At 40.7% G+C, this 25,888-nt stretch overlaps 1 protein-coding gene across 1 annotated transcript in view; it reads right to left on the reverse strand.

Moving 5' to 3' along the window:
* The window catches only part of AGPAT5 (1-acylglycerol-3-phosphate O-acyltransferase 5), a 60,815-nt gene extending 38,895 nt beyond the window's left edge, over positions 1–21,920 (reverse strand). The window contains exons 1-3 of the mRNA XM_032184125.1: positions 21,498–21,920; positions 3,740–3,809; positions 3,407–3,522 (exon numbers count right to left, since the gene is read on the reverse strand). Of these exons, the coding sequence (XP_032040016.1) occupies positions 3,407–3,522; positions 3,740–3,809; positions 21,498–21,716 (405 nt within the window). The 5' untranslated portion in view covers positions 21,717–21,920. The remainder of the gene's footprint in view (positions 1–3,406; positions 3,523–3,739; positions 3,810–21,497) is intronic.
* Between the last annotated feature and the right edge of the window lie 3,968 nt (positions 21,921–25,888).

A 25,888-nucleotide genomic window follows, 5' to 3' on the forward strand; every position in this document is an offset into this window, starting at 1 on the left:
TTTATCACTATTATGTCCTAGCCTCAGCAGGTGGTATAAGATGAATAAGAGCTGGCTGCATTTTGGTGCAGAAAGATATGGCAAAGCAAATTTCAGATCCACCCAAAAATAATAAAACCAGTTTTATGAAAAGAAATCCATCTACCTAATAAATAAAACCCGGAACATAACAGGTTAATCTAAGTGTTTCTTTGCCTTTTTTCTTTGCTATTAGATATTTGCCTCCAAAGAAGAATGTCAGTTATGCAATTGTATACAGCTCAAATTCCCCAATTTGTATTGCATTTCCTTTTCAGTAAGAGATCAAATATATGAATGCTTTTCAAAACACATTTCTGGAAGTACTGTTTTTAAGTTTTTAATTTTTTTTCCGCTGTACTTTAAAAGCCCCTCTCTCAGTCAACAATGGATTATGTTTACAAATATACTTCCTTTGTGCCTGAATTTCACTCTCCTGGACATCCAGACCACGTTTATTTCCAAACAGGATGTTTACCTGAGGTAGGGAATATGAATTCCGTGAGCATGTCGTAACTACGTGGCTCTGGAAACTTTTAGTGGAGTGTAAGTGACATCACTGACAGAACATCAACAGGAAGGGCAGGAAGTGTTTTATGTTTTTGCACTGTTTGGTGTGATAAAAACAATAAAAATACCTATTAGCTTGCGCTGCAGTCCTGCTGCATCCCGTATCCGTAATTCAAACACATGCACCACCATTGTCAGTAAGCTGCCTTTCATCTGTGTCACTGAATTAATTTTATACAATTTTAACTATTTATCTATATAGCTATATATAGCCCCCACTACATCTTGCAGTAGTTTTATATTTTGATGAACACGAAGCTGAATGGGTTCTCTTTTTTTGATTAAAAGTGGATTACATATGGATTAATTTCCACAGGAACCTTCTTTTCACAGTCAATATATCAATCAGAAAACAGAGCACCGGATATTCCACATAGCAATAGTAATTTTCCAAAATCTTGAAAAAAACTATTTTGGACACCTAGCGATAGCAGATGGAATAGATATCCTGCCTGTATTTTAATTAACTCAGACTTAAATCACCACAAACGTAATGACTACAGTCAAGTACGAACAGCAAAATATTTCCATGCAACGGACTGGTCTCTTTCTCTTCAGTGGAAGAAAAATGAAGAGAACCAAAGTCATTGATGGGGACAATTATTAGACAACTGAGAAGTCCATTTTCTCCCAGTGGATACCCTCATTGAGGTATGACCGGGTATGATATTTTGTACTTATTCAGGGAACTGGGAGAGCAATCCCTATACAAATAAAAGCAAATCACACATGGTTTTCTTCTTTTCTCTGCTGCCTATTCTTTTCTAAACACTGCAATTTTAGAAGAAAGGATGTCAACCACACATGCTCCAGCCTAGCTTTACAGCCTACTCACTGCCTATGGCACTCATGCAAAGGATAACAAAAATTTCCAAGTGTCAGGTTGAAAATAGCATTGAACTAGGATCTGCCAGTACCTAGGGGAACCTCTAACCAGTAACACACTGAACAGAAAGTGGGAATCTCAACCATTACCTGTGCTCTAAAGTAAAAGTGAGACAGTCCACTCTCCCTAGAGATGGGCATTTTAGGTGACGTGATCCAAGACTGAACTCAGTGCAGGCACCTATACCAAAGCTAGAAGGGAACAACTGATTGCCGGGAAAGGCCACTGTTTGAGGCACATCCTAGTCTTCAGCATCCGCTGTGAGGAAGTTCGTGGTTCTGTATCCCCCTTGACCAACACTCTCTAGACCCAATCCAACTTGCAGTAGCTTACTGAACACAAAGTCTCAGAGTCAACCAATTCAGCTGTGGTCTAGTACCAGAGAAGAGCTGTCCTACCTCATTCCCTTTCCTCACCACTGCCTGTGTGCTCAACCCTTTTTCCTATTTTTGCTGATCTAAAAATCAATTGATCTGATTTGACTTATGGATTCAAGAGTACAAGAGCTAATACGTATATAGGAACATGCAGCCAAGAGCAATGAAGAGAGTAAAGCTTCCAATTTGCACATAAGCCCACGACCAGACTGGGTCTAGTCAATCACACAATGACAAGGACGGGCAGTTGCTTCTCACTGTACCATTCTTGCCACATGTGTTGTTCTACTTTGGATCCAGGCATAAAAAAGACAAGCACCATCAACAATACATTCCACACTAACAAGAAGAGGTAAGTTGCCTGTTTTTCAAATTTTTCTTTACTAGTATACACTTGAAATCACACTCTGTATAGTATTTTTCTCAATATACCCCAGACTCTTAGGACAAGCCTAAGAGTCAACTCAAACCACCTAATTCCAGCAAAAGTATTTTTCTAAGGTTTCTCCCTTTTTTTCTGAAGAGGGAGGAAAATGGATTAATGTTCAGAAAATATGTAAAGATCAAAGATGGAAGCCAAAGGGGAAGCCAAGGAAAGATGGAAGCCAAAGCACACAAAGTGCTTGTGTAACAGGCACTTTGGAGCAGTTATCCAAAACTTAATGCATTTCTGTTCTAACAATTAAGCACCTACCTAAACTACATTTTGTTTCATTTGTATATAGAAACAGTCCTGCTTTCAGAAAAAGCAAAGAATAGACATGACAAATTCAGAGAGGAGTTTAGAGAGGTAAATGTCATTTACTTTGTTCTCTATCATTTTAGATTAAAGATCACGATCACTCAGTATGTCGTCTGTACAATCAACATGGCCCATTGTTTCTTCCGTAATTGTATGACTTTGAGTCACATCAGGTTGAGCTCTCAAACTAAAAGGAACAAGAGGAGCATAATGTAGGAAGAGGAGAAAGTAAGAAGTAGTAATAGGAATATAGGAATAGGAATATGGCTAGACTCATTTAGGTTTATGGAGTTCTGGCTTAACTGAAGTCCAAGGCAAAACCATTAGGAGGCTGGGATCTGCCTCTCCTCCATGCTATCCTAAATCCTATTTTTAAAATTGTTTTAATAAATAAATAAAGAAAGAAATACGCACACTAAAAATGTGAATTTACTCCCAGTTCGAAGCATGACCAAAAAAATAAAATAATAGAAAAAAGTCCATGTTCACTTACTGCCAAGTGGGCATTTGGACTGTAAAAAGAACAAAGTATTAGAATATTTTGAAACAGCTACTAACAGATTGTACAGCTTTAATTCTGGTAATAAACACTGGCCATAAAAAGCTTTAATTTAAAATAATAAACTGATTTTTTAATAACAGTATCTCAACTATGAGACACATCTAAGTACATTGAATGAAACAAGCTATCTTCACGTTCAAACAACTGTCAGCTCAGAGCTCCATCTTCCCATTACATAAGATACATAGAAGGCAAGTACATTATATATATATTTGACCCACAAAGAGTAAGGAAAAAGTGAATGGGCTTACCTGTGAAAAATACCACCCGTACAATGGAAGCCATTTTAATCCATCTTTCAAAACGTACCGGACATGCCCAAGAGCATTCTGCCTGATTGCCAACATGTCCGCAATAATCCAATCAACTGCAAAGACAAAAGTCCAAAATGCTTATTTAAACCAGTTCTCAACTGACATTGATAAAACAAAGAGCACATTTGCACATTTTATATATTGAAATATCGTTAAAGGTTTCTGAACGAGAAGTTCTAATTAAGAACTCATTAGGGCAAGGCTAGAAAGGGACACAGCAAACAGATGAGCAGATCTTTAGAAGCATTAAGAAAAAAAAAAAACACAAACCTGTACACTGATGATTTGATAAATATATTACATTTTCTTTATTTTTTGGCAAATCCCCATAGATTATTACCTAAAAAAAACAAAAAACAAAAAAGAAGTGTTAGTTTATTATTTATATTCACCGTATTAGTCAGTGACAAGACCCAGTGAGGTAATTACCTATTTTCCAAGAAAACTGCCAGCAAGTTAGTACCATTAACCCCATTAATTTATCAGAACCCATCATGCAATCAACAAGGAAGTTAATGCTAATTAATTAGGGCACAAGAAGTCTTTTCTGTTCTTATTCTTCAGCCCTACAATGGGATCCATGGAAGCCAACCCATAACCACAAGATCCCTACTCTAATGCAATTAAAAGTAAAAGGAACCACGAGACAGATAAAAATATCATTAACTTTATAAATCACATCAGTAACGTATAGGATATGCTTCAGCCAGGCACTCGTTATTAGATCAGTTCAATTTAAGGCTGGATGTTTTCCTAGATTAGATCAAGAAAAAAATCTCAACGATTTGCCACAATTTTAACCACTAAGAATGAACAAAAATATCACGAGACTGGGGGCTCGGGGACATCTCTAAGTTGGTTTTCAGCTTTTATTACATTATGTTCTTCTCCATTACTTTAAAGATCCCTTTTTAACCCTGCAATTTTCCTCCCTCAAAAGTTACTACCTAGGAGTGAAATAACCTTCTGAGAGCATGGTTAAGAGCACAATGCAGAAGTAATCCAAACAGCTTTGAAAATGGATTAATTCAACTAAATTTATTTCAGATATAAAAGGAGAAGCTGAATTAAACCATTTCAATTCTCAACTGAAGAATCTGTACAGCAGTTTATTATAAATACTTCCATTAGCTAATTAAGCTTAGTTTTCCAATCAGTATTTTCCAGCTAGCATTAACCCCTGACCCTCCCAATACTAATGGGCCATATTCCTCATTTGTAGAAATTAGCTGTATTGAAGACATATTCTTCTTCTAAGTGATGGGATTCACGAAAACAAAAGCGCTACGTGGGAGGTTTACCCACTTATTATCACTACGTCCCCAGTCAGGACTATCTAGATATTTTATCAGGAAGATATAACTAACACTCAGATCTTGATTAAAATCATTTAGTGTGCTTAGTCTCAAATTGATCCTTAGAGCACATTTACAAGCAGCTCTGGAAAATGTGCCAGTTGACCAGGTATACCAAGGGTAACTTTCTGTATGGTAACACTAGGCAAACACCCCACAAAAAGCTGCATGTTGACATTCATGATGTTGCTTCTTTGCAACTGCACTGATGATCAGACATGCTTTCAAGGCAAGAAACCATACATTGGCAATTTGAAATATTCAGTAAATATGTGCACAAGAGATCATGCAGCATACAGTAGGGAGAACATAAGAAGATATTACTTATTTGGATTCTTTTCCAGAAAATGCATGTACAATACATTTAACTATTATTTGTAACAAGCCAGTTGACAAGTATATTCTGAACCGTTTCCAAGAAATTCAAACAAGATTTTGAAAAGCTGTATGAGTAATTTTCTCATTAAAGTTCAAGGAGAATTTATAACCTTCCTGCTGACAGTCTCACTACCACATGCTATTTAGTACAAGGTAGCATCAAAGGATCTGATCTTACAGTTCAGGTACAAAGATTTCATTGAAATAAAAAATTATCATCCTATTCTCACTCATAGAGTAAAGGCTTCATTTTGAAGTGTATACTACTAGTGGTGTTATGCACTAGGTCCACAAATACAGTATTTTTAATTTCAGTTGAGACTCCACCGTGCAGTTTCTGGCAAAGGCTGCTTTAGAGGAAGTGAAGAGGCCCAATACAACAGATCACTACAGCAGAAGGTCCTGATTGATATCCATGCTTTCATAAAAGGTAAGAAAATATGAACAAAAGGAAAACAAAATCTGCCCTTGACCCTGGAAGAGCTGGCCCACACAAGAAAATAAATACGGTTTGAAATACTTAATTTATTATTTTAACTTCTAAAAATTTCTGCTCTCTCTTGTGTACAAAGTCAAAATCTCAGTGTGATCAGAACCACAATTCAAAGCACTCACTTGTGACTATTACATCAGTAAAAACAAATATAATAGATATTCCCTTAAAAAAACACATATGATTGTGTCTGCCAAATGTAACAGTTAATCTGTATTACTTTTTATTTCAATAGGATTGGATGTGGTTCACTTTTTAATCCCAGAGGAACACCCTCTCATTGTTACTGTAAGTAGAGCTTTGCGTACGACATACAGTCTTACCGTAACAGCCAGCCAAAACATGTTTATGTGTAACAGACCAGAATTTTTTAATTGTGATAAAACACACAGCCATGCAGTTGTACAGAACTGAAAGGATCTATCTGCTCCTATTTATAATTAGTTCTCATTAAACACAATAAGGATATTTTATTTCGAAGTGAAGGAAAGAGTAAAAAAAAAAATGAAAAAAAAAAACAACATTATTTTGCTTGCTTGAATGGCTCAGTCTAAGAGGAGGCCACAGCTTTAACCACAGCATCGTTCAGTTCAGCAGTCTCAACAAAAAGCTCATACAGTTCACTAAAAGCCAGTGAGCAGCTATTCACATATTCAACATTCATGGCCAGGAACTGCGGGCTAGAAATTATACGATATAGCTATTATTACAACCAGAGAAGAGTGGCAACTTCGAGCCTTTGTTGTCTAGAGGTTTCTTCAGCTATCGCAGGACAGACACCCCTACTCTGTGGGCAGCCATGCAACTTTCCTTCTGAAGCATTTTTGTTATAGCCTTGTGCTTCTGCAAAATTCATTGACCATACATAACAGAAGGTTAAGAGTTAGAGCCTTGAATCCTGCAGAAATGTTGCCTTTTTCCCCTCTGGAATTCGTATGCTGGTGGGTAAGCTGGGGAAGCATCCCCTCAGGGCATGACTTCAATTTCTGGCAATCTGAAGCTTTTAGGTGAACCAGAGCACCCAACCTACGTTATAGCTGCAGAAGGAAATGACACAATATTCTTAATGGTCTCCAGAAAATCTTTGACTCCCTGCTGTTGCGTGTAGTTGTAACTCCACAGAACTCCCTGCTGCCAAGGGCTGTGCAGGAGCAACCAACTCCTTTTCAGACTGCTGGTACATAAGATATCCAGGACCACAGTACAGGCAAGCACTCGAGTGATATGCCACAGCACATATACATATATATTCTACCTACCGATAAGTTTGAAAGACTGAGAGGAAAAATGTTCTCTGTCACAATGAAGCAAGTGAGGAACCTATTCATTTGAATAGGTGTTCTTTTGTTTTCTTAAAAAAAAAAAAAAAAAAAAAAAGCACAATAAAGAGCAACACAGCAAGCCAAATTAATAGTCTACCATTGCAAACATAACTTGGGAATAGAGCATTAAAATGTGTGGGTTTAGTCATGTTTTGGATGCTTCACAGCCCAGTTTGCAATAGCAGGTAGTACCACTGCTGCTGATATGGGTCTTTCACCTCTGTTTATATAGCAGTGTCATCAAACCCAATTCACAGAATGTTAGGAGTTGGAAGGGACCTTGAAAGATCATCTAGACCAAGTCAGTTGGTCTCAGATAAGGGAAGGAGAGCACTAATGAATTCCCTTCTGTGGAAGGTCTGGGACCCAGCTGTTCACATGCTGAGCAGGCACAAGACACACCTCAGAGGCATCAAGGGCAACGCTCTGATGCACAAGCAGGAGGTAATCACAAGTTGTCCTGAAGGGGGAATTTGCTAATTCAATGTTAGGCTGAGCCAGGTATGCAAATGGGGGCTCCTGGGTGATCTGGTGACACCAGCTTCTGTACCCAGTGCAATATATTCAGCGAGGGCTGTGCAAGTGCAGTAGCTTGCATAGCTATGCAAAACAGTCCCGCATGGCAGCCACACCTAAATACACTGTAATTTGACAAGGCTGCACAGCAACAAGGTGGAATTAGGTTTTGATATCTTGATTAGTAAATCTGCACATACCAAAGAAAATGAAATAGTTCATTTAGTCACATTCTAGCTGTATTGTCTCAGTGAATAGGGCCATGACAAACTAACTCAAGAGAGAAAAGTAATCACACTATCCGAAGACCTGCATGCAGGTCAACTGGTGACCACATCAAACTCCTGGCAAAGAGATATAACCTCAGTGTGGTAATTGGATGTGGGTGATCATGCAAGCAGTTCTCACACCTCTGCTTCACTGGCAGTAAGGCAACACAGATGGTTATTGGTGGTAAAAACCTGGGCCACCTCATTTGATGTCCTATTGCATTGGCACACTCATTCTTGGCTCTTCAGACTTTACAACTTCCCCTCCCCTCTCCTCTCTTCACAGAAACCAGGTGTGAATTGCAGAACAATGCTCTCTTCTTTGCTATTACTTCACCAACAGAACTGACATGCACTGGGGCACAAGGCAGAGAAAAAGGTGGAATATATCAGGGAGAGGTTCAGCTTCCAGCACACAGCCAACAGCAACTGGAAGGAAGGATAAAAACAGAAACATGGTAATAGCAGAACTTCCCTTCCCTCTCCTGGAGGAAGACAAGAGAAACAGAACATTCCAGAAATTCAACAATCATTTAAAACAACTATACAAACTTCATGTATTCAGCTGTGCTCCCCTCAAAACATGCAGTTCTCTCCATTCTGCCATTTCTTCCTGACTACTTTAGTAACTTGGACTGCCTGCTCTTTGGAATAAGAGCTTCTGTGTTAGCTGGGCACTACTACAACTGGAGTGCTTATTAGAATAATTGGTATCCTAGGATACTCTTCTCATCTTTTTGTCAAAAAATCTGGAAATAATTTTGTGGTAAAAGGGTGGAGCTTGCATCAACAAACCTCCAAAAGCAACTACCAGATATGGCTTCTGAAGTCAGTGCATAACCCTGGGCAAGCTTACTTCTGCAGCATTGCTGCTCTGTTAAGATCTACTGCACCAATACTTAAATTCTAGTGTTACAGGTATCTGGTGGGATGTTTAAATTCTCCATTCTTCTAAAAACCTGCCTGATGACACAACCAGCCCTTTGAGCTTTCCATCATCTATCAGCCGTGCTGGCTATCGGGGGAGGCACCATCAGACTGGTGGCTAGCAAATGGGACACCCATCTACAAGAAGGGACAGAAGGAGGACTTGGGGAACTGCAGGCCTGTCAGACTGACTTCGGTGTTGAGGAAGCTCATGGAGGGGATTATCCTGAGTGCCATCATGCAGAACTTACAGGACAACCAGGAGATCAGGTCCAGTCCACATGGGTTTATCAAAGGCACGTCCTGCTTGATGAACCCAGTCTCCTTCCAGGACAAGGTGATGCACTCAGTTGTTGGGGAAAGGCTGTGGATGTGGTCCACATTGACTTCAGTTTGGCTTTTGACAGTTTCCCACAGCATTCTCCTGGAGATGCTGGCTGCTCAAGGCCTGGATGGGTGTAAGCTTTGCTACATTAAAAACTGTCTGGGTGGCCAGGCCCAAAGAATTGCAGTGTATAGAGTAAAATCCAGTTGGAGGCCAGTCACCAGTGATGTCCCCCAGGGCTCAGTACTGGGGCCACTTCAGTATCTTCACCAGTGATCTGGATGAAAGTATCAAGTGTACCCTCAGTAGGCTTTCAGATGACACCAAGTTAGGCGTGAGTGTTGGTCTGCTTGAGGGTAGGAGGGCTCTGCAGAGGGATCTGCATTGGCCAGACCAACAGGCTGAGGACAAGTGTGTGAAGCTCAACTAGGCCAAGTGCCGGGTCCGGCTCTTGGGGCACAGCAGCCCCATGCAGCGCTACAGGCTGGGAGAAGAGTGGCTGGAAAGCTGCCTGGCAGAGAAGGACCTGGGAGTATTGGTTGATAGTCGGCTGAATATGAGCCAGCAGTGTGCTCAGGTGGCCAAGAAGGCCAACAGCATCCTGGCTTGTATCAGAATTACTGAGGCCAGCAGGACGAGGTAAAGTGACTTGGCTCTGGTGAGGCCACACTTCGAGTACTGTGTTCAGTTTTGGGCCCCCACTACAAGATGGACATAGAGTCCCTGGAACATGTCCAGAGAAGGGCAACAAAGCTGGTGAAGGGTCTAGGAAACAAGTCTTACGAGGAGCAGCTGAGGGAGCTGGGGTTATTTAGCCTGGAGAAAAGGAGGCCAGGGAAGACTTTATCACACCCTACAATTACCTTAAAGGAGATTGTAGCAAGGTGGGGATCAGTCTCTTTTCCCAAGCACCAAAGTGATACGACAGGAAGAAATGGCCTTAAGTTGCACCAGGGGAGGTTTAGGTTGGATAGCAGGAAACATTTCTTCACTGAAAGGGTTGTGAAGTATTGGAACAGGCTGCCGAGGGAAGTGGTTGAGCCATCATCCCTGGAGGTCTTCGTGTAGATGTAGAGCTTAGTGACATGGTTCAGTGGTGGACTTGGCAGTGCTAGGATAAAGGTTGGGCTAGATGATCTTTGAGGTCTTTTCCAAACAAAATGATATTGTGATTCTAAACAAAATATCCCAGATCATAGGATCTATTTACCCTGTTTGACAAGAAGCAGGCTCAAGGCGGGACATAAATGGGGGCCTTGTACTTGGTCAAATTTCTCAGGTATTCAGATGCCCTACTATAAGCACATCAAAATGTTAGCTTTCCTTCACAGAAGATAAGGAAGCACTATTATTCTCATTTAACAAATACGGGTCTCACTTGCCTATACCATAAAGATACAAATCTTCCCCCAAACCCTGAACAGGAGGGTTCCACCATTTTACAGACTCAGAACTTTGCACTGTCCTTAGTATTTTTCACAAGCAACATCTAAGCTCAAGGGAATGCGTGAAGATAAAAGGCTGAATGGGAAAGAAGAAAAATTGCACAATTTAGTTGTCAGCTGCTTTATCTCTAGCACTGCAAAACGTTTACCTTTAAATATATTTCTTCCTAAAAACACCTTTAGATCACAGACAATTTGTAGGTAATGGTCATATTATCATTATACATCATAACCTCTTTTAGCCAAAGAGACTACCTACTCAAAACATAACCAATCAACTCTGAAGTCAGCTGCTCAGGCTCAGCACCAAACCATAAAATCCCAATGCAATCCATTTTATTGGAGCAGATAGCTCACTTAAGTATTCTGCAGCTATTTATTTTACTGGGGTTCTGTGAAGAAAACCACTGCCAAGAGGCTGAGCAATGGGACATACTGAGATTTCTACATGAAATTCATAGATTGTTCTTTAAATCATTCTTTTGATCGCACCAGAAATCCCAGAACTCCAAAACCACAGCACAATATGAAGTTACTGCCATTTTATTCCCTTTTTGCAATAAGACTATATTAGGAACATTATTATGTATGACTGAATCATACCATCTGACGTTAAGGGTGAAGCCTGTACATTTTTGCTTTCATTCTACGTTTTGGTCTGATGGTCTAAATTGATGAACTGTTATAAAGACAAGCAGTTACACTTCATTCAATGGCACAGCACCAGCTACATGGACAGAAGCAGCATAGTTCTGATGCTGAATAGAAAGGCTTTAAAGTTTCTCTGTTGAATTAAAGAGATTAATAACATTCACTCATTAATTAATGGAATTCGCCTTCCCAAACAATCATAATCAATGTAACCCGAATGGAAATGCAGCTACCTAGTGTGCTAATGAAAAGATACATTAATGTTTTCAATACAATAATATCTGTATCAGTAAAAATAAGACTTCAGAGTCTTATTCTGTGTGCATTTGACTACTTTTTTGTATTTTAGCATGAAAAAGACTTTTAAATATTTAGGCTATAAAAATTAGTTGCCTACTTTTTCTGGTTATACAATGAATTAAGTAATTTTAGCTGCAGGCGGTTGGTCTGAAGAAAAATCTTGGTAGTTTCACTGCCATCATTGTACCAAAGGAAATCAAGTAACAGCAATAACAACTACCACACTTATTTAACACAAAAATCCCACAGTCCTGTAAGAGGGACTTGGCAATAGATGGGCAATACCATTTGTTTAACTGGAGTAGTTTTGTTTGCAATTCTTATCTGCTTGGATCTTTCACAGATGCTATACAGAGGACTGAGTCATTACAGGCTTACTCCTACAGAAGTATTACCTGACTTTATTTATAATCCTCCTCCAAGCCTCATATAGTGATTTACAACACAACATGACCTTTATTCACACCAGTCTAACATCACTTAGAGATTGATGTGTATAGTTCTGGAACTCCTCTTTCCAAGGGCGACTGATTCAGTTGGTGATCAGTGTATTTGTAAAAGGGGCACGGTGGTAGCACGAAGTTCTGGGAAACATGCACAATAACTGCGATATCCAACCTGAACAAAAGAGTAATTTCAGAGAGAGTAAGTTGTCAAAATAGTATATTGGGCAAGCTCTGCTTGTTTGTATCTATTTAAGCAATGGTACCAGACTGGATTCAACCATAACCCAGACAAAGGAGCTCTTGGCTTCTAGGAGAGCTCAGTGCTGCAGAAAAGGATTCACAAGACCTGCACTACCAAGTCTGCCAGCTTTGAATTGCCCGGATGTAGCCCACTGAAAGCACCGAAAGCAGATGCAGATCTTAAATCCCATCGTGCCCTAACACACTGCTCAGTGCTTTTAGAAGGTTCATCTAAGGACGGCGGATTCTCTCTTCTGAAAAAACACTGCTAAATCAGCTTTTCAAAGTGGTGAGGCTGTGTGTATGTAGAAGGAGCTGAACTGATGGAACACACGAGTACACTTTGTGCTTTCACTCATTACGTTAAAGAGAAATATCACCATTCTTTCCTTTTCTTTTTTTTTTTTCAAATAGAAAGTAAGAGACAAAACTGTTTTTGAGGTCCCCAGTTCTGCCAGCATATTTGAAAATACTCTGTAGACACAGGAGCTTTGCTTCTGCATTCTGGTCAGGTTTATATATGGTTTGGGAACTTCACTTTAAAACATGCACAATTATTTCACTTTACCTGGACTCCTTAGCTATCTGAGGAACCATTAAAAAGGCACCCATAAAACTTAATTGTTTCAGCCCTGGTGACAGATTTTGGCATCTACTTTCTGAATAAAACCTACTTCCAATGCCAAAATCATTTACTGGATCTTTCTGCAATTGGCCTGCTTTTGATCACAATGCAATTCTGTGACACAGATCATGGAGTGACACACAATTACAGTCAGTCAGTGACCATTTGGGAAAGTCAAAGTCAGAGCATCTAAATGACTCTTACCATAAACGGCCAATAATTACATTTTTTTTAAAGGCAACAAAAAATACAAGTACTGCACTTATTTCAAATACATAAGCATATGTGAAAGGAGATTATTTATAAGCTGAGATTTCTACAGAAGGGTTTTTCTGAACATCTGGCATCTTAGTAATATGTAAAACCAGGGGGGCATGGAAGTATTCTACCTGTTTCACTAGGCTACCTCCCTCATAATCCTTTGGCAACTCTGGAGATTTTTTCCACACAATTTTCTTATTTTCTTAAAAGAATGGAAAAAGTGACCCACATCAATTTAGCCATTATTTAGTTTGCTACTCTTCTGTAGTGGGAAGTACATAACACCTTCTCCCCCTCTCCCATCCAAAAAAATAAAAACAAACAAACCAAAACAAAACAAAAACAAACAAACAAACAAAAACCCTAGCAATTATGATGCCTTGGTACATTAAGCACGTTCTGAAAATGTAACCTTTTGCACATCTCTCACCAGCCAGAAGCAGGAAACCTTGTGGCAGCAATACAATTTGCAGTGTTCCTCCAGCTACAGCTCTTTATAATAGGATCTTTGCTTCTAAATGTGAAGGACTCCCAGGAAGAGTTGATTAAATTTTTATCTGTAAAATTCACGCAAGTGTTTATATCTAGTACAGGCTAAACTGGTGTGGAGTTATCAGTGAGTCAAGATGCGTGAGAAAGAGTAAGATGAAAGAAACGCCATGTTCGCTGCTTGTGATAGCGGAATAAGATTTCCAAAAGATCTTCCACATATCACTTTCAGTAAGTATTTATCATTTAAGCATTACAGACTTTCAAGAAAAGGCAAATACATGACGGAAGAGAACATGAGGGGAGGTGTCTGAACTAGCTGCAACTTATCTGGCTCCAGATCTGAACACAGTAAACTTGAATGAGCCTCAAAAAGTAACCACAGTTACCATCCCTCTAACACCTCTGCATACCACCACAGCACGCGAATGGGCTAGTTCACCTGTAGCTTGCTTGGGACTGTGCACCATGTTTGCTTACACAAGAGAAACACGCATGCCCTCAGATTCCCAAGCAGCTTTAGAAAATGTACAAAGCAAGTCTTCAAGACATTCTGCAAGTTCAAGAGGAAAAAATATTGCAACTACCACAATACAGTTACAAGTCATACTGTTTTTCTTCATGTTTAGATACGTGCCCAAATATAGAAATTCATTCAAATCACAGGTAGCTAGTTTTATATCTAAAAAAATAAGGAAAAAAAAATCAAACTAGCATGAAGTACATGATTTCCTAGTCCCACACCGAGGAGCTGTAACAGGGAAGATGACAAGTAGTAAGTGACAGAAATGAAATGAAGAAAATAATTTCCCTGTTTTTCATCCCAAATCTCTTCAGAGCTTAAATTCAAATTGACAGAACAAATATTAAAGAATGCATTTTTCCCCTGAGAAGTTATGCTTCCTCATAATTGTAATGTCAAAATCCTTGACATCTGAGCCTACTTTATCTAATGCAAGTAAAACTGAGGAACAAAAAAGGCACCCTGTAAGCCTGAGGTAAATAGTTGGAAATAATTGGACTCAACTGCTTAACTATGAATAGAATCTTCCCTTAGCAAGAAGTGTCTGATGGCATAGTACGAGGAGAAAAACTTCTCAATTAACAGTCACCCTTACATAAAGCATCTGGACGTATTATGCAAGAAGAAGGAAAGGGCATGGAAGAACACTGCAAAACTCCATGGCCCAGAATCTACCAAAACAGAGTTAAGCACAAAAAGAAAAAGGTGTATAAAACTCATGCAGGTTAAGAAAGAAGTGATAAATAACATCTGTATTTCAAAATATAGCAGATGAGGCAAAATTAGGATGACTTACATTAAGAACCGAATATCCTATAAATCTATTTTAATTTGAGTATCTTAAAGCAGAAAATTTTCAAATCAAAGCACAATATTGTAAAACTAACAGGCTAAATACTCAGAAGCAGAATTTTATAAGTCCTTATAATCAAAGCTATTTTTTGATTTTAGCTCCTCTACAAATACTTTACTCCTCCTACAAATACTTATCTTTTTAGGATTTTCTTAGGTATGCATAACTATTTTTGGACTGAAAACATATACATTAGTTTTAAATTGCAGACAGTATTAAATAAGGCTGATACGAAATTCAGGTTCACTCATGACTTGCCAATTAGAAAATATATGCCAGGCAAATCTCCACACAAAGTTTCTGAATTACGAACCCAAACAGAGGTAGTTCTGGTATGGGTAACTGATATGTGATTTCTAAAAGAACTAACAGAACTAATTTGCAACTAATTGATTTTATTTTCCATATATCAGGGAGATAGGAGGAGATCAGGACCAGTCATGACCAAGGAGTACCTCCATACTATATTCTATCCAGATTGCCCCAGTGCCAGAAGCTGCAGCAAATAAAAATGCTTGCTGATACACAAAAGAACTGCCTACTCCAAGGACTTCTAGCTTCACAACACTAGCCAAATGCAGTCAGAACAAAATTTAAAATATATGCAAATATGTCTTTTGCAATATCTAAAAAAGAAAGAGCACAAAGCTTACATACCTAATGTACCTATTTTTGCTGCCTCACACCACAGTGGAACGTAAGAGTCTAAAATTAGACATCCATCTCAATCTGAAGGCAGCATCCCTTAGGCTTAGCAGGTATCACTTAATTTCTGCTACAATAACAGATAGGACTTTGTTGTAATACTATAAAAGACACATACGCCTGGAGAAAGCTGCTTTCCAAAATCCCTAATGAGATGAGCCAGGGTAAACTGCCTTCATTGAGCTAGTATAACAGCAGAAAATTTTCATTATAAAAAGCAGGGCTTCTGTCAAATGTTTACCACACAGAAATGATTCACTTCGCTACATTCTCAATTACCTTTTCAATCTCAGCACTGCTCCAACCCCCAAGACTTATTTCTAGCATTAGACATAAAAAAATCACAATTTATCTTAACCTCTCACCAGCTAACATAGTTTCACAAAGTGGCCACATTGCCTAACCAGAGCTGCTGCTGCTCCGTGATACCATTTCCACAGTGTGCTATAAGCCAGGTCCAGTGGCAGGATTGCCAAAATGACAGTCCTAAAAGGCTCTGTCCCACCTGGCCTTGCTGGCAGAGCTGTGCCTCCCAGCTCCAGCACCTTCCAGCACTCTCCCACTCAGAGCTGTCGGGCTGGCTGCCCACACCAGGTGGAGAGCTCAGAGACCTCAATCGCACATTTACAAAATTAGGACCACGAAGTGCTACTATCAGCACCTTCTGTGCAAATACAACCAGAGAAGGATGAAAAGCAGCACCTCCTTTTAACTTTCTGTTAGTGGCGTCTGCCCAGGTCCTCATCTGGAGGAGGTTCAGCCCCTGCCGCATCTGGGGACAGAAAACACCTCTCTGATGTGAGCCTCCTACAGCTTTGCCCTTGCACTCGTGCTGCCTACATCTCCCCACTTGGGCCCTTCTGCATTACCTGTTGCACCGTGGAACAGCTTCAAACGGGAAAGCAGAGAGTGCCTGCAGCAAAGATAGCCCAGCCTAGCAAAGCTGCTGTCCTGGGAATAAAGCTGGGCGCAGACCTCATACCTCTCACTTCCAACACAAATACGCCAAAGGCTACAACACTGAGCATCGACACCCCAACCTCACACTGAGCTCTCCTCACAGGCTTCCCAGCAAGCCAAGACTTGGGGCCTGGGCTCCACTCTGCGGGATAGTATAGTCCAGAGATCAGTAGCAGTGTCCCTGAAAAGTTCTGATTTGCTCAACCTTGTCACCACACAGCAGCCCAAGCTTCAGTACCAGCCCAGTACACGTTTTGTTGAGTAGCTGGGATCTCATGGATTTTCCAAAATAATTATTAGAAACACCACAGCTACGCAATACAACACCGAGGTTGTGTCTGATTCTCACAGCCCTCCCAGAGCCCTGCAATGACAAGGAAAACCAGAATTTCATAACGCCTTTAATGAAAGCACCACTTCCAAAAATTCCTGTTCAGAAGGAAGTGGGGGTAGGGCGAGAGAGCTGACACAAGCATTGAACAAAATCCACGCACATTAATTCAACCATGGATTCTACTCAATTGTCAAAATCTTTCAGATGGAAAATGATCCTTTAGGAAGCAGTCCAAGTGATGATTTCTTTATTATTTCTTCACTGCCACTCCATACAAAATATCAAACACAATTACAACCAAAAAGGTTGAAGAATGTTCTGATCCCAGCTGATCTGAAACACGTGCACAAACACAATAGGCATTAATTTCATCACCCTGACAGCAACTGGGATAAGATGCTAAGGGTCACAGAGAGATGATAGCACTCATCATATTGAATTACTAGTCTTTTCAGCCCTTCAAACACCCTAATCATAGGCTTATTTGCAGTCATTTTGGTTTTCACTTTCTATGTTAAGATGCAATCATCTATTGTCTGTGCTGTATGAAATAGAGGAGTGCGGACTTCCCTAACACAGTAAAGACAAAAGCTGTAAAACAACCACACTGTTCACATGCTACTTGAGGATTTGGAAACTTGTGGCCAAATCTACAATTAGCACAAGCAAATGCAAGTCCTCCAATGCACTTGAACTGCACCTGTTTATGTCAGTGACTGCTTTGGCTCATCGCTGGTAAAATTAACACCCTTTGCTCTCTGAGACTTCCTACTCACTTTACAGAGTTCAAGCATCTCATATACATTCATCCTAGGAAAAAATACCATAGCACTCCTGCAGCCTACAGCAGGGCAGGTAAGATTCAATGTAATTGCATTTCTACCCAAAGCAACATAGGGCCAAAACAGGTCCCTTCTCCCTGTTCCACTTCCCAACAAACCACCTTTACAGTTTTTCATCACTATGACTTTATAATCCTGGAGGTTGTTAAAGAGTACTGTCACAATGCCACGTATAGATTAATTTTACATATATTTATAGCTCCTTAATAAAATGCATGGATATTTGCCAAGCTGCAATTGCATTGACAAATCTCAAGAATGCTACAGGATTTCACTTTATAGTCATAATGTTTTTGTACAGTTTACCCAGTTTTCAGGATTGGCATGTTCTGGCTTGCTTTTTGTACTCTAAATACTGGTTCTTCGGTTTTCTACAGCCAACTCTTGCATGATGATTAGCAATAGGACTATTTTTGGTAATTCATTTACAGAATTCTAATATTGTTGGAAAACCTAAACTGATTCCATCTTAGCTCAAGTTCTATTTAGGCTTTCCAAAACAAATCTTTTTGGTGAAAACATTAACAGGTCTGACTTAAACTTTAAAAAATAAAAGTATTTGTAATATGAGAAAGTGAAAAAACACTTTTATCTATTTCATGAGCCATTCTTTAGATTATAAATACTTAGAAATGGTTCACAACAATTATTGCTCTGTAATTGTTTCAGATCTCAGGCCAAATACTTAAGAGAAAAGGAATTATTACTGTTTCAAGACTTGCTGACACACAGTTCGGAGTATCACCTTATCTGGTTACATTTCACAACTGAAGTATGTGCTACAAAGATAAAATGTCTTCCTAGCACAAACTAGAGTTTTTGTTTTAATAAACTTGACTTAGAACACCCAGGTCAAGTGCAAAATAAGAAAAAATGTTTGCACATATGGTCACAAGGGAAAGACAGGATTAAATACTCTATGGATGAAAAGCCATTGATGCACAGATACATAATTTTCCTCATAAATAAATAAATAAATAAATTGATATTTCACTATTTCATTCAGTCAAAAAATAATCTTTGTTCAAAATCCAAACCAATTTTTAGTCTATTAACACTCCACTGATTCTAAAAATGGGAATTTCAACAAAATTATTATTTTAAGGTCAGACATCTCAACTATTCACAACAGCCTCGGAGTGTTGTCGTATCAAAAAACCACAAACCCTCTAAGCATAATAATCTAAGGAATGCTGAACAGAACACAACGTTAAAGACATTTTTCTTTTGCATAGGGTGAGACTGCAGCAGTGCTGAGAAAGTCACTTAAGGCTTTGATTCAGTAAATCACTTAAGTGTCTGTGTAATCCTACTTACTTCACTGAGACTAGGCAGTATGTCCTGGTTTCCTGATGGATCAATTTGTTGGCCTCCCTTTTATCCAGTTACAAAAATTATCGCAACAAACTTAAATCGGCTGAATAAAATAATGGATACCCCAAAGAGATGCTGAACTCCTTCCTCCTATGACTATCATGATGTCTTAATGTTTGTAAACCCATACAACTGCCTTTATGAAGCTACTTAAGTTCATATGCTTATATTTTGGGGGGGAGATTGCATATAATGATGTTACGCTTCTGAATTTAATTACATGCCTTATAACAGCCAATTCACAGGAGCTCTCAGGTTACCATCCCAATCTCATACACTCAGGCACATGCTTAACTTTCCACTGTGAGTTTCAAGTTAAACGTGTTCAGTGTTTGCATGGGAAGGTCTGAAAGGACACCCTGTTTCTCCTCCCTAAGTATATCGGAGATCTCTTCCACTGAAATGAAACACAAATCTTAAGGATTCTTCCTCTTACCTTTCTACATACACATCACACTTTCCATGTTTTTATTTAGCTTCAAGTCTCAGTTACTATTTCACTTACCCTATAACATGTGCCAGGTTGGTTTTGTAAACCTTCCTCTTTGTTTCTGTGATTCTTTATTTCAGCTTTGCCTGCATCACCTCCTCTCCTCCTAACATCATCTGCTGCTCACTCTGACAAAGCATCTCTGTTTAGATGTTGTTCTAACTGATCACCTGTACGGGCCTCTCTCCTCTGTTTGAATGGAAGAATTTCTATCAATGTAACCAAAGAAAACAAAGGTGGACAGACAATGGTTGCCTTTTTGTCTGTTTTGGTTATCCTTGCCCATTCTGTACCTTTACATGATAGGCATTTTTTGTGAAAATGTTTTTTATCAAAAGTTCAAAGTGGTTGCTACTCTGCGCAACGTTTGTAGGAAAACTGAATAATTTTCCTGGTACAATTTATATATTGATTTTTTCTTGCTCTCCATCTTTCAAGGGGTTGAATTAAACTACTACACTGCTGCTTTGGGCAGCTAATTACCAAAGTGTGCTACTACACATCAAAATGCCTGCACTAAAAGATGCTAGACAAAGAAATAAGGCAGATAAAACAGTAAGTATTTCACCTGTGAACTACTGCTCCCCGTTCCCTTTTTTTATTTAAAAATAAAAAGGTGTAAATCACAACACAAGTTAACTGATTTGGACAAGATACAAGGGTGAGGTTACATGAGTTACAAGTTGAGTTAGTTAAAGAGTAATCAAGTCTAAAAGATCTCACTTCCCTTTTGTATCTTTTCTATTCATCCTGATGTCAAACTGTGCAATTCTGCTCTCTGTGTAGCTGGCTTTGTGGGTTTCCATGAGACCTGGTATTAAGTGAGGCCTACAACCACAGCTTGGGAGCAAAAACTAGGGGAGACCCAGCCTGATTTTGAAAGAAACGTTTCATAAGTCAGTGGATGAATAACTTAGCTGGAAATATCAAGAAGGCCCTATTTGTACCGGCTCTGTAACATGCCAATCAACATGTAAGCACTTGTTATTCTTTACTCCCAAGCACATACAGCTGACACTGACTTCAAATACGCTTCTATACACTCAGCAACACCACAAAGTCTGGTTGAGGCACAGTGAGTATCTTTTAAATACAGAATTAAAAGTCTCCTTATTTACCTTTCAAATTGCAAATAAATGTGTAGCCCTTTCAAATATGTAACGTGTGATGAGAAAATTGTTAAGTGAGGTATTATTACTTGCACCCAAATGATCTGCTGGTTGTGCAAGAGAGGCCTCCAGTCCTGTCTTCTTAACCTGAAACTTTGGACTGCGCTTTCTGGGGTCCTGGATAATCGCTGTCCATGGCTGATCCAAAATTTAACAGCTGAACCCTGACAGCAGGAAAACTGTAAGAGAACTGCGACGCTGTAGTAATTTAAAGGTTATGAATCTATTTATTAGAAACCTGTGGATGCATGAAGTGCAATTATGGTTAGCTACGATTTCCTTATCAGCTCTCAGTGCGGTACCGCAGGTGCGCAGGACAGGCCGCGCGGTTCAAGCGTGCAAAGGAGGCTGCCACTCGGGTGCTGACCGAGCATGGCTGCTGTCACGTCCCTTCTGCATTCTGACCTGCAAAATGAACACAACACCGGCACGCTGTGAAAAGCATCACTGGAAGAGCAAACACAACCCTGGCACGCCGTGAAAAGCATCACTCGAAGGGCATCGTCGGGCGGCGCTGGGCAGGAGTCTTCCTCGCGGTCTCAGAGGCTTTGCTGGGAGGGGAAAGGCCAAAGCCTGCACCTGCTGCCAGCAGATTTCCTCCCTAGAGATTTCATCTGGCAGCGACCGCCCGGGCCCCTGGCAGGGATGCGGGGTGGGCATGGGGGACCCTACAGCAGGTCCACCACCACCACCAGCAGCAGCAGCAGCAGCGGCGGTCCCGTCGCAGCCGGCTCACCTGCACGCCCGTGTAGTTCTCGAAGAAGAAGAGCACCATGCTCTGGTAGATGGTGTAGAGGCGGTCGTCCACCTCGCGGTAGAAGCGTGCGGGGAGGAGGGCGGAGAGCAGCCTCCATGCGCCCCAGGCCAGCACGTAGGTGGGCGCCGTGCCCATCATGACGGCGGCGGGCAGGAAGTAGCGCATGGAGTAGGTGTGCAGCACCAGCGACAGCAGCATCTTCCCGCTCGCTCCCGGCCTCACCGGCACACCCGCACGGGCTCAGGCATCGCCCGCTCCGCCTTCCTCCTCCTCCTCCTCCTCCTCCTCGCCTCCCCTCGCCCCGGGCCGGGCCCGCCCGCCAGGCGGCCGCCTCCCGCAGGGTGCACCCGGCAGCGGGCACCGGCTCACGGCTCCCCCAGCGCCGCCTCCGCCACCATGTTGCCCGGCCGCAGGAGGAGGAGAAGGAGGAGCGGCGGCGGCAGGAAGGCGGCCCCTCACCGGCCGCGGGGGGGCTTCCGGGCCGGGCGGGCACCGGGATGGCTCCTCCCCGCTTGTCAAGACCGGAGGGGACGTGGACGGGCACCGGGGGTCGGCGTTGTCATCGCCGGTGCCAAGCCCGGTGGGGAGCGGGCGCCCGCAGCCCCGCGCCGAAATGGCCGCGGCAGGGCTGTGAGGCTGCTCCCTCACGGCGCGGGGCACCCGCGCTTAGCGGTTGTAATTAGCACTCATTAGAGCCCAGCGTAGGGTAAATGAAGCTCTGTCTGCTCCGGGGATGGGCTTGCTGCCCCCAGCCTCTGGCTCGTGGTGAGCCCCATAACATCAGCTGCACCAGCTGCCTTAAAGAAAGTGCACGGAGTCTCGTAGAAAACAACTGTAATAACTTTGCCAGAGGAAGTTTCACATTAAAGTCTAGTACACAGAATTATTTACTCTTTTTATTTATTTATTTATTTTAAAGTACATTTTATCCTGGAGCTTGCGAAGGGGTATTTACAGAAACAGGGGTAGTTACGAGGTGTAAGGATCCTTACAAAAGAAATGGATGCTCAGTACCCTCTGTTCAGATTCTGCTTCCTCTGCCAGACTTTAACTGGGACAAGCTTTGTCCTTGGCGGCTGTTTACCTCACGCTAACAGCTCTTTAACGTGTGTTGAAAATTTTAGCCGAATAGTCCAGCAAAACAAGACTGGGGGAAAGATGCTAGGTTGAAGTACTGTGGCAGCCTTTCTCTGAACCACCTCAGGGCTTCTGTGCTCTATAGGGAGAACTCATATTTGGCATGCACCATAGCGTTAGTGTCCCTCACAAGATACTTTATTTCTTTCTCCCCTCCAAAAGGGGAGACTTTCTGCCAGGGCCCCTGGCCTGGTCAGTATTTATATTTCTGTCCCCACTGAAAGCACTACCGTGGCCTAGGACTACCAGAAGAGAGGCGCTTCCCCCATCACAGCCTCTTTCGGCAGGCAGTCTTTCTGGCTGGCCAGAAAATTGAGGAAGAAGCTTCTGTTTTATGATGCCTGCAACATGGCCACATGGAAGAGAAAGTAATTCACCGCGGTACAGGGTGGGGAATGTAATCCAACTGAATACAGGGAGGGGAAAGCTGAGGCCACGAGGACAGAATCAGGTATGCAGGAACGAGCACTCTTGTGGGACTGGAACGGTAGGGCAGACTGGAGAGGATCCAGACATGCTGCTTGAAAACAGTGTGAGCTTATGTGATGGCATTAAAGTCCCAGTGAACAACCTGAAGAGATGAGTTGCTGTGAAAGGAATAAAAGTGTTTATATAAAGGAATGAACTTAAGGCCTCTGATTCCATATATATAAAATCATATCTTTCCTTACAAGACCATTGTGAGGTTAAGTTCACTCAAGCTTCTGAAGAACTTGGATGCTATCATAATTACAAAATCTGCAGAAATGAACAATTCTGCCACTGGAGGATGGTTTGACTACCATGTAATAAATAAGAACTGAAGACACACATTGAAAAAAGATAAAGGAGATAAAATACCAAACTCATCAAGACATAATGCACATTCTGTGTACTGAATGCAATAGTAGCCTAGTGGAAAAGTGGTACCAAATCTCATAGCTGAACTCAAGCAGTCTTAATCTGACATTTCCTGACATAGTTAAGTGCTTGACTTCGCAACCATAATAATATTCTTTCAGTTTAGGATTTCAGGGGGCCTTTTGTGTGTGTTTATATACATTGTTCTACATGGATGTGTGTGTTTATATACACTGTTCTACACTGTTCTATATCTGTTCTACATGGATGGCTATTCCTATCTTCAGTCGGATTTAGTCCAGTGATAAAATTGAGCACTGATACACATTGAAATCATTATATACTAAAAGGCATGTTTTTACCAGCATTAGAGTGGTTGCCCCTTGGTTCCTTTGAATGTCTTTTCTGCTGTATTACAAATTAGTAATAGTTACAAATAAGACTGCTTGATCTTTGCTGTATTTTACATTCTGCCTGTTTTTAACTTGCCCCCTTTTTCCTTTTTTGTTACAGTAATGTTCAAATTTTTATTTTTTTCTTCTATTTGCTGCTTTTTCATCTTCTTAATCTGTCACCATTCCACACCAAGTGCACACACACACAAGCACATGCACATGTTCACATAATTCATTTCTGCTTTTGATCATTTTATATTTTCAACAGGCTCTTTTAACACAGATTCTTCTCGTTATCAAGTCTATGTTATCGAATGGGTAAATGCAGAGGTCACGAATTTAGTTCTTAGTCACAAGAAAAGTATATGGTCCCTTGTACTATGGTTTTGGACTTTTTAAATTTCCTAGCATAATTATGTCAATATGATGTGGTATTATGGTGTTGAAATGTCTGCAACTGAGTGAAACCCAAAATTTTCAATTCAAGAAATTGCTGTGCCACAATAATTAGATCTAGGACACTGCCTTCTTCCTTGCTTCTCTTGATTCATAGGTATTTTTTATCCTAGATCATTCTGAATTGAACCACAGGAATGTGGTCTTACCACCAGGAATGTGAGACCACTGGTCTCTAGACCACTAGACTACAGAGCAAAATAAGAAAAATGCTCTTACCCTCACTACAATTCTTAATGTCAGCTGACTAAATTCCTAGGCATTTTACTTTCAGCTGAAAGAAGCGAACACACCACATTATGAAATTAGGACTCCAAACTTGTTAAGATATTTCATTTTCTTCTTCAGAACGGTCTTGAAATTTGAAAAAATTGAAACAAGCCTGTAATGCTGGAAACAGGCATCTGTCTGCCATGCCTGAGGGTCTGAGTCTGTTTGGTGTGAACCTAACTATTTGGTGTGAACTTAATTATTCTTGTGTTAGGTTCTTCTGCCAGTGGTTGCTGCCTCTAAACTGGCCAAACTCACCAAACTCTGGAAAAATACCAGACTTCCCTCTTATAGTGAAAAATGACAGCGATTGTGCCTCTAAATACCAACATGGAATGTTAAGAGATTTTCTCATACTTAGTCCCATGGTGGTATTTCACAATTCTGTCACCCACTCACTGTAATCGTCAATTAGACTTAGCAAAACCAGATAACATTAGATACAAGTCAAACAGCCTCGAGGTTTAGAATTTAAACCTTTGTAGATGGTCTTATCTTCAACAATATCCTGTGCGATGATTTATTGATATTACCTCCATTTACGTATTGAGAAATAAGGCACAGGTATTAAGGCCAAAGGAGGCCTTTGATCCAGATAAGGATTCAAGCATCTGAATTCCTGGAATCCACAACTCTGAGTGGATACCTAGGCTTTCTGTGCATGCAGGGAGTGAAGCAGTGCAGAATACAGTATACAACAATTAACAGCTAGAGCAGGAAGTTAATTAAAATTAGCAGGCTCGATATGTAGTTGTGTAATGTCAGGTAAAAGGAAAGGCTGAAGACAGCTCTGTGCCCTCAGAACTGCCTCTCAGGACCTAATTCTGAATTTCAGAAACACTACCTATACCCTTGAGTTCCACAACCCAAAGATCTCTCTCAAAGTGTTTCATAATGTGCTTTTCCTAAAATCCCTTCTTGAGGGTCCGTCTGTACTTCCCTCTACAAGTCAATAAGAACAGTAAATACATGAAGGAGTAAGGACAGGTCAAACCTCTCCCATACTCTCCAGGTCTTCTCCAAGTCCATTCCATTTATAGCTTAGGATCTAGAGCCAGATCTGAGTTCTATATATACATCAGTAATTGCCAACAGATTTATGTTACGTGTACCTGTCCGTCCATTTTCCCTTTGCCCATATAGGCTTCTAACCTCCACAACATTCTTTGTCAAGCAGTAAAATCGCCCCCTTTTGTTTAAAACCTGGCTTTTTGCATTTTATTTAAAAAGTTGCATTTTATTTACCTTGAAGCTCATACAGAAAGAGACAGA

This window comes from Aythya fuligula, chromosome 3 (genome assembly GCF_009819795.1).
Source record: "Aythya fuligula isolate bAytFul2 chromosome 3, bAytFul2.pri, whole genome shotgun sequence".
NCBI classification, from domain to species: domain Eukaryota; kingdom Metazoa; phylum Chordata; class Aves; order Anseriformes; family Anatidae; genus Aythya; species Aythya fuligula.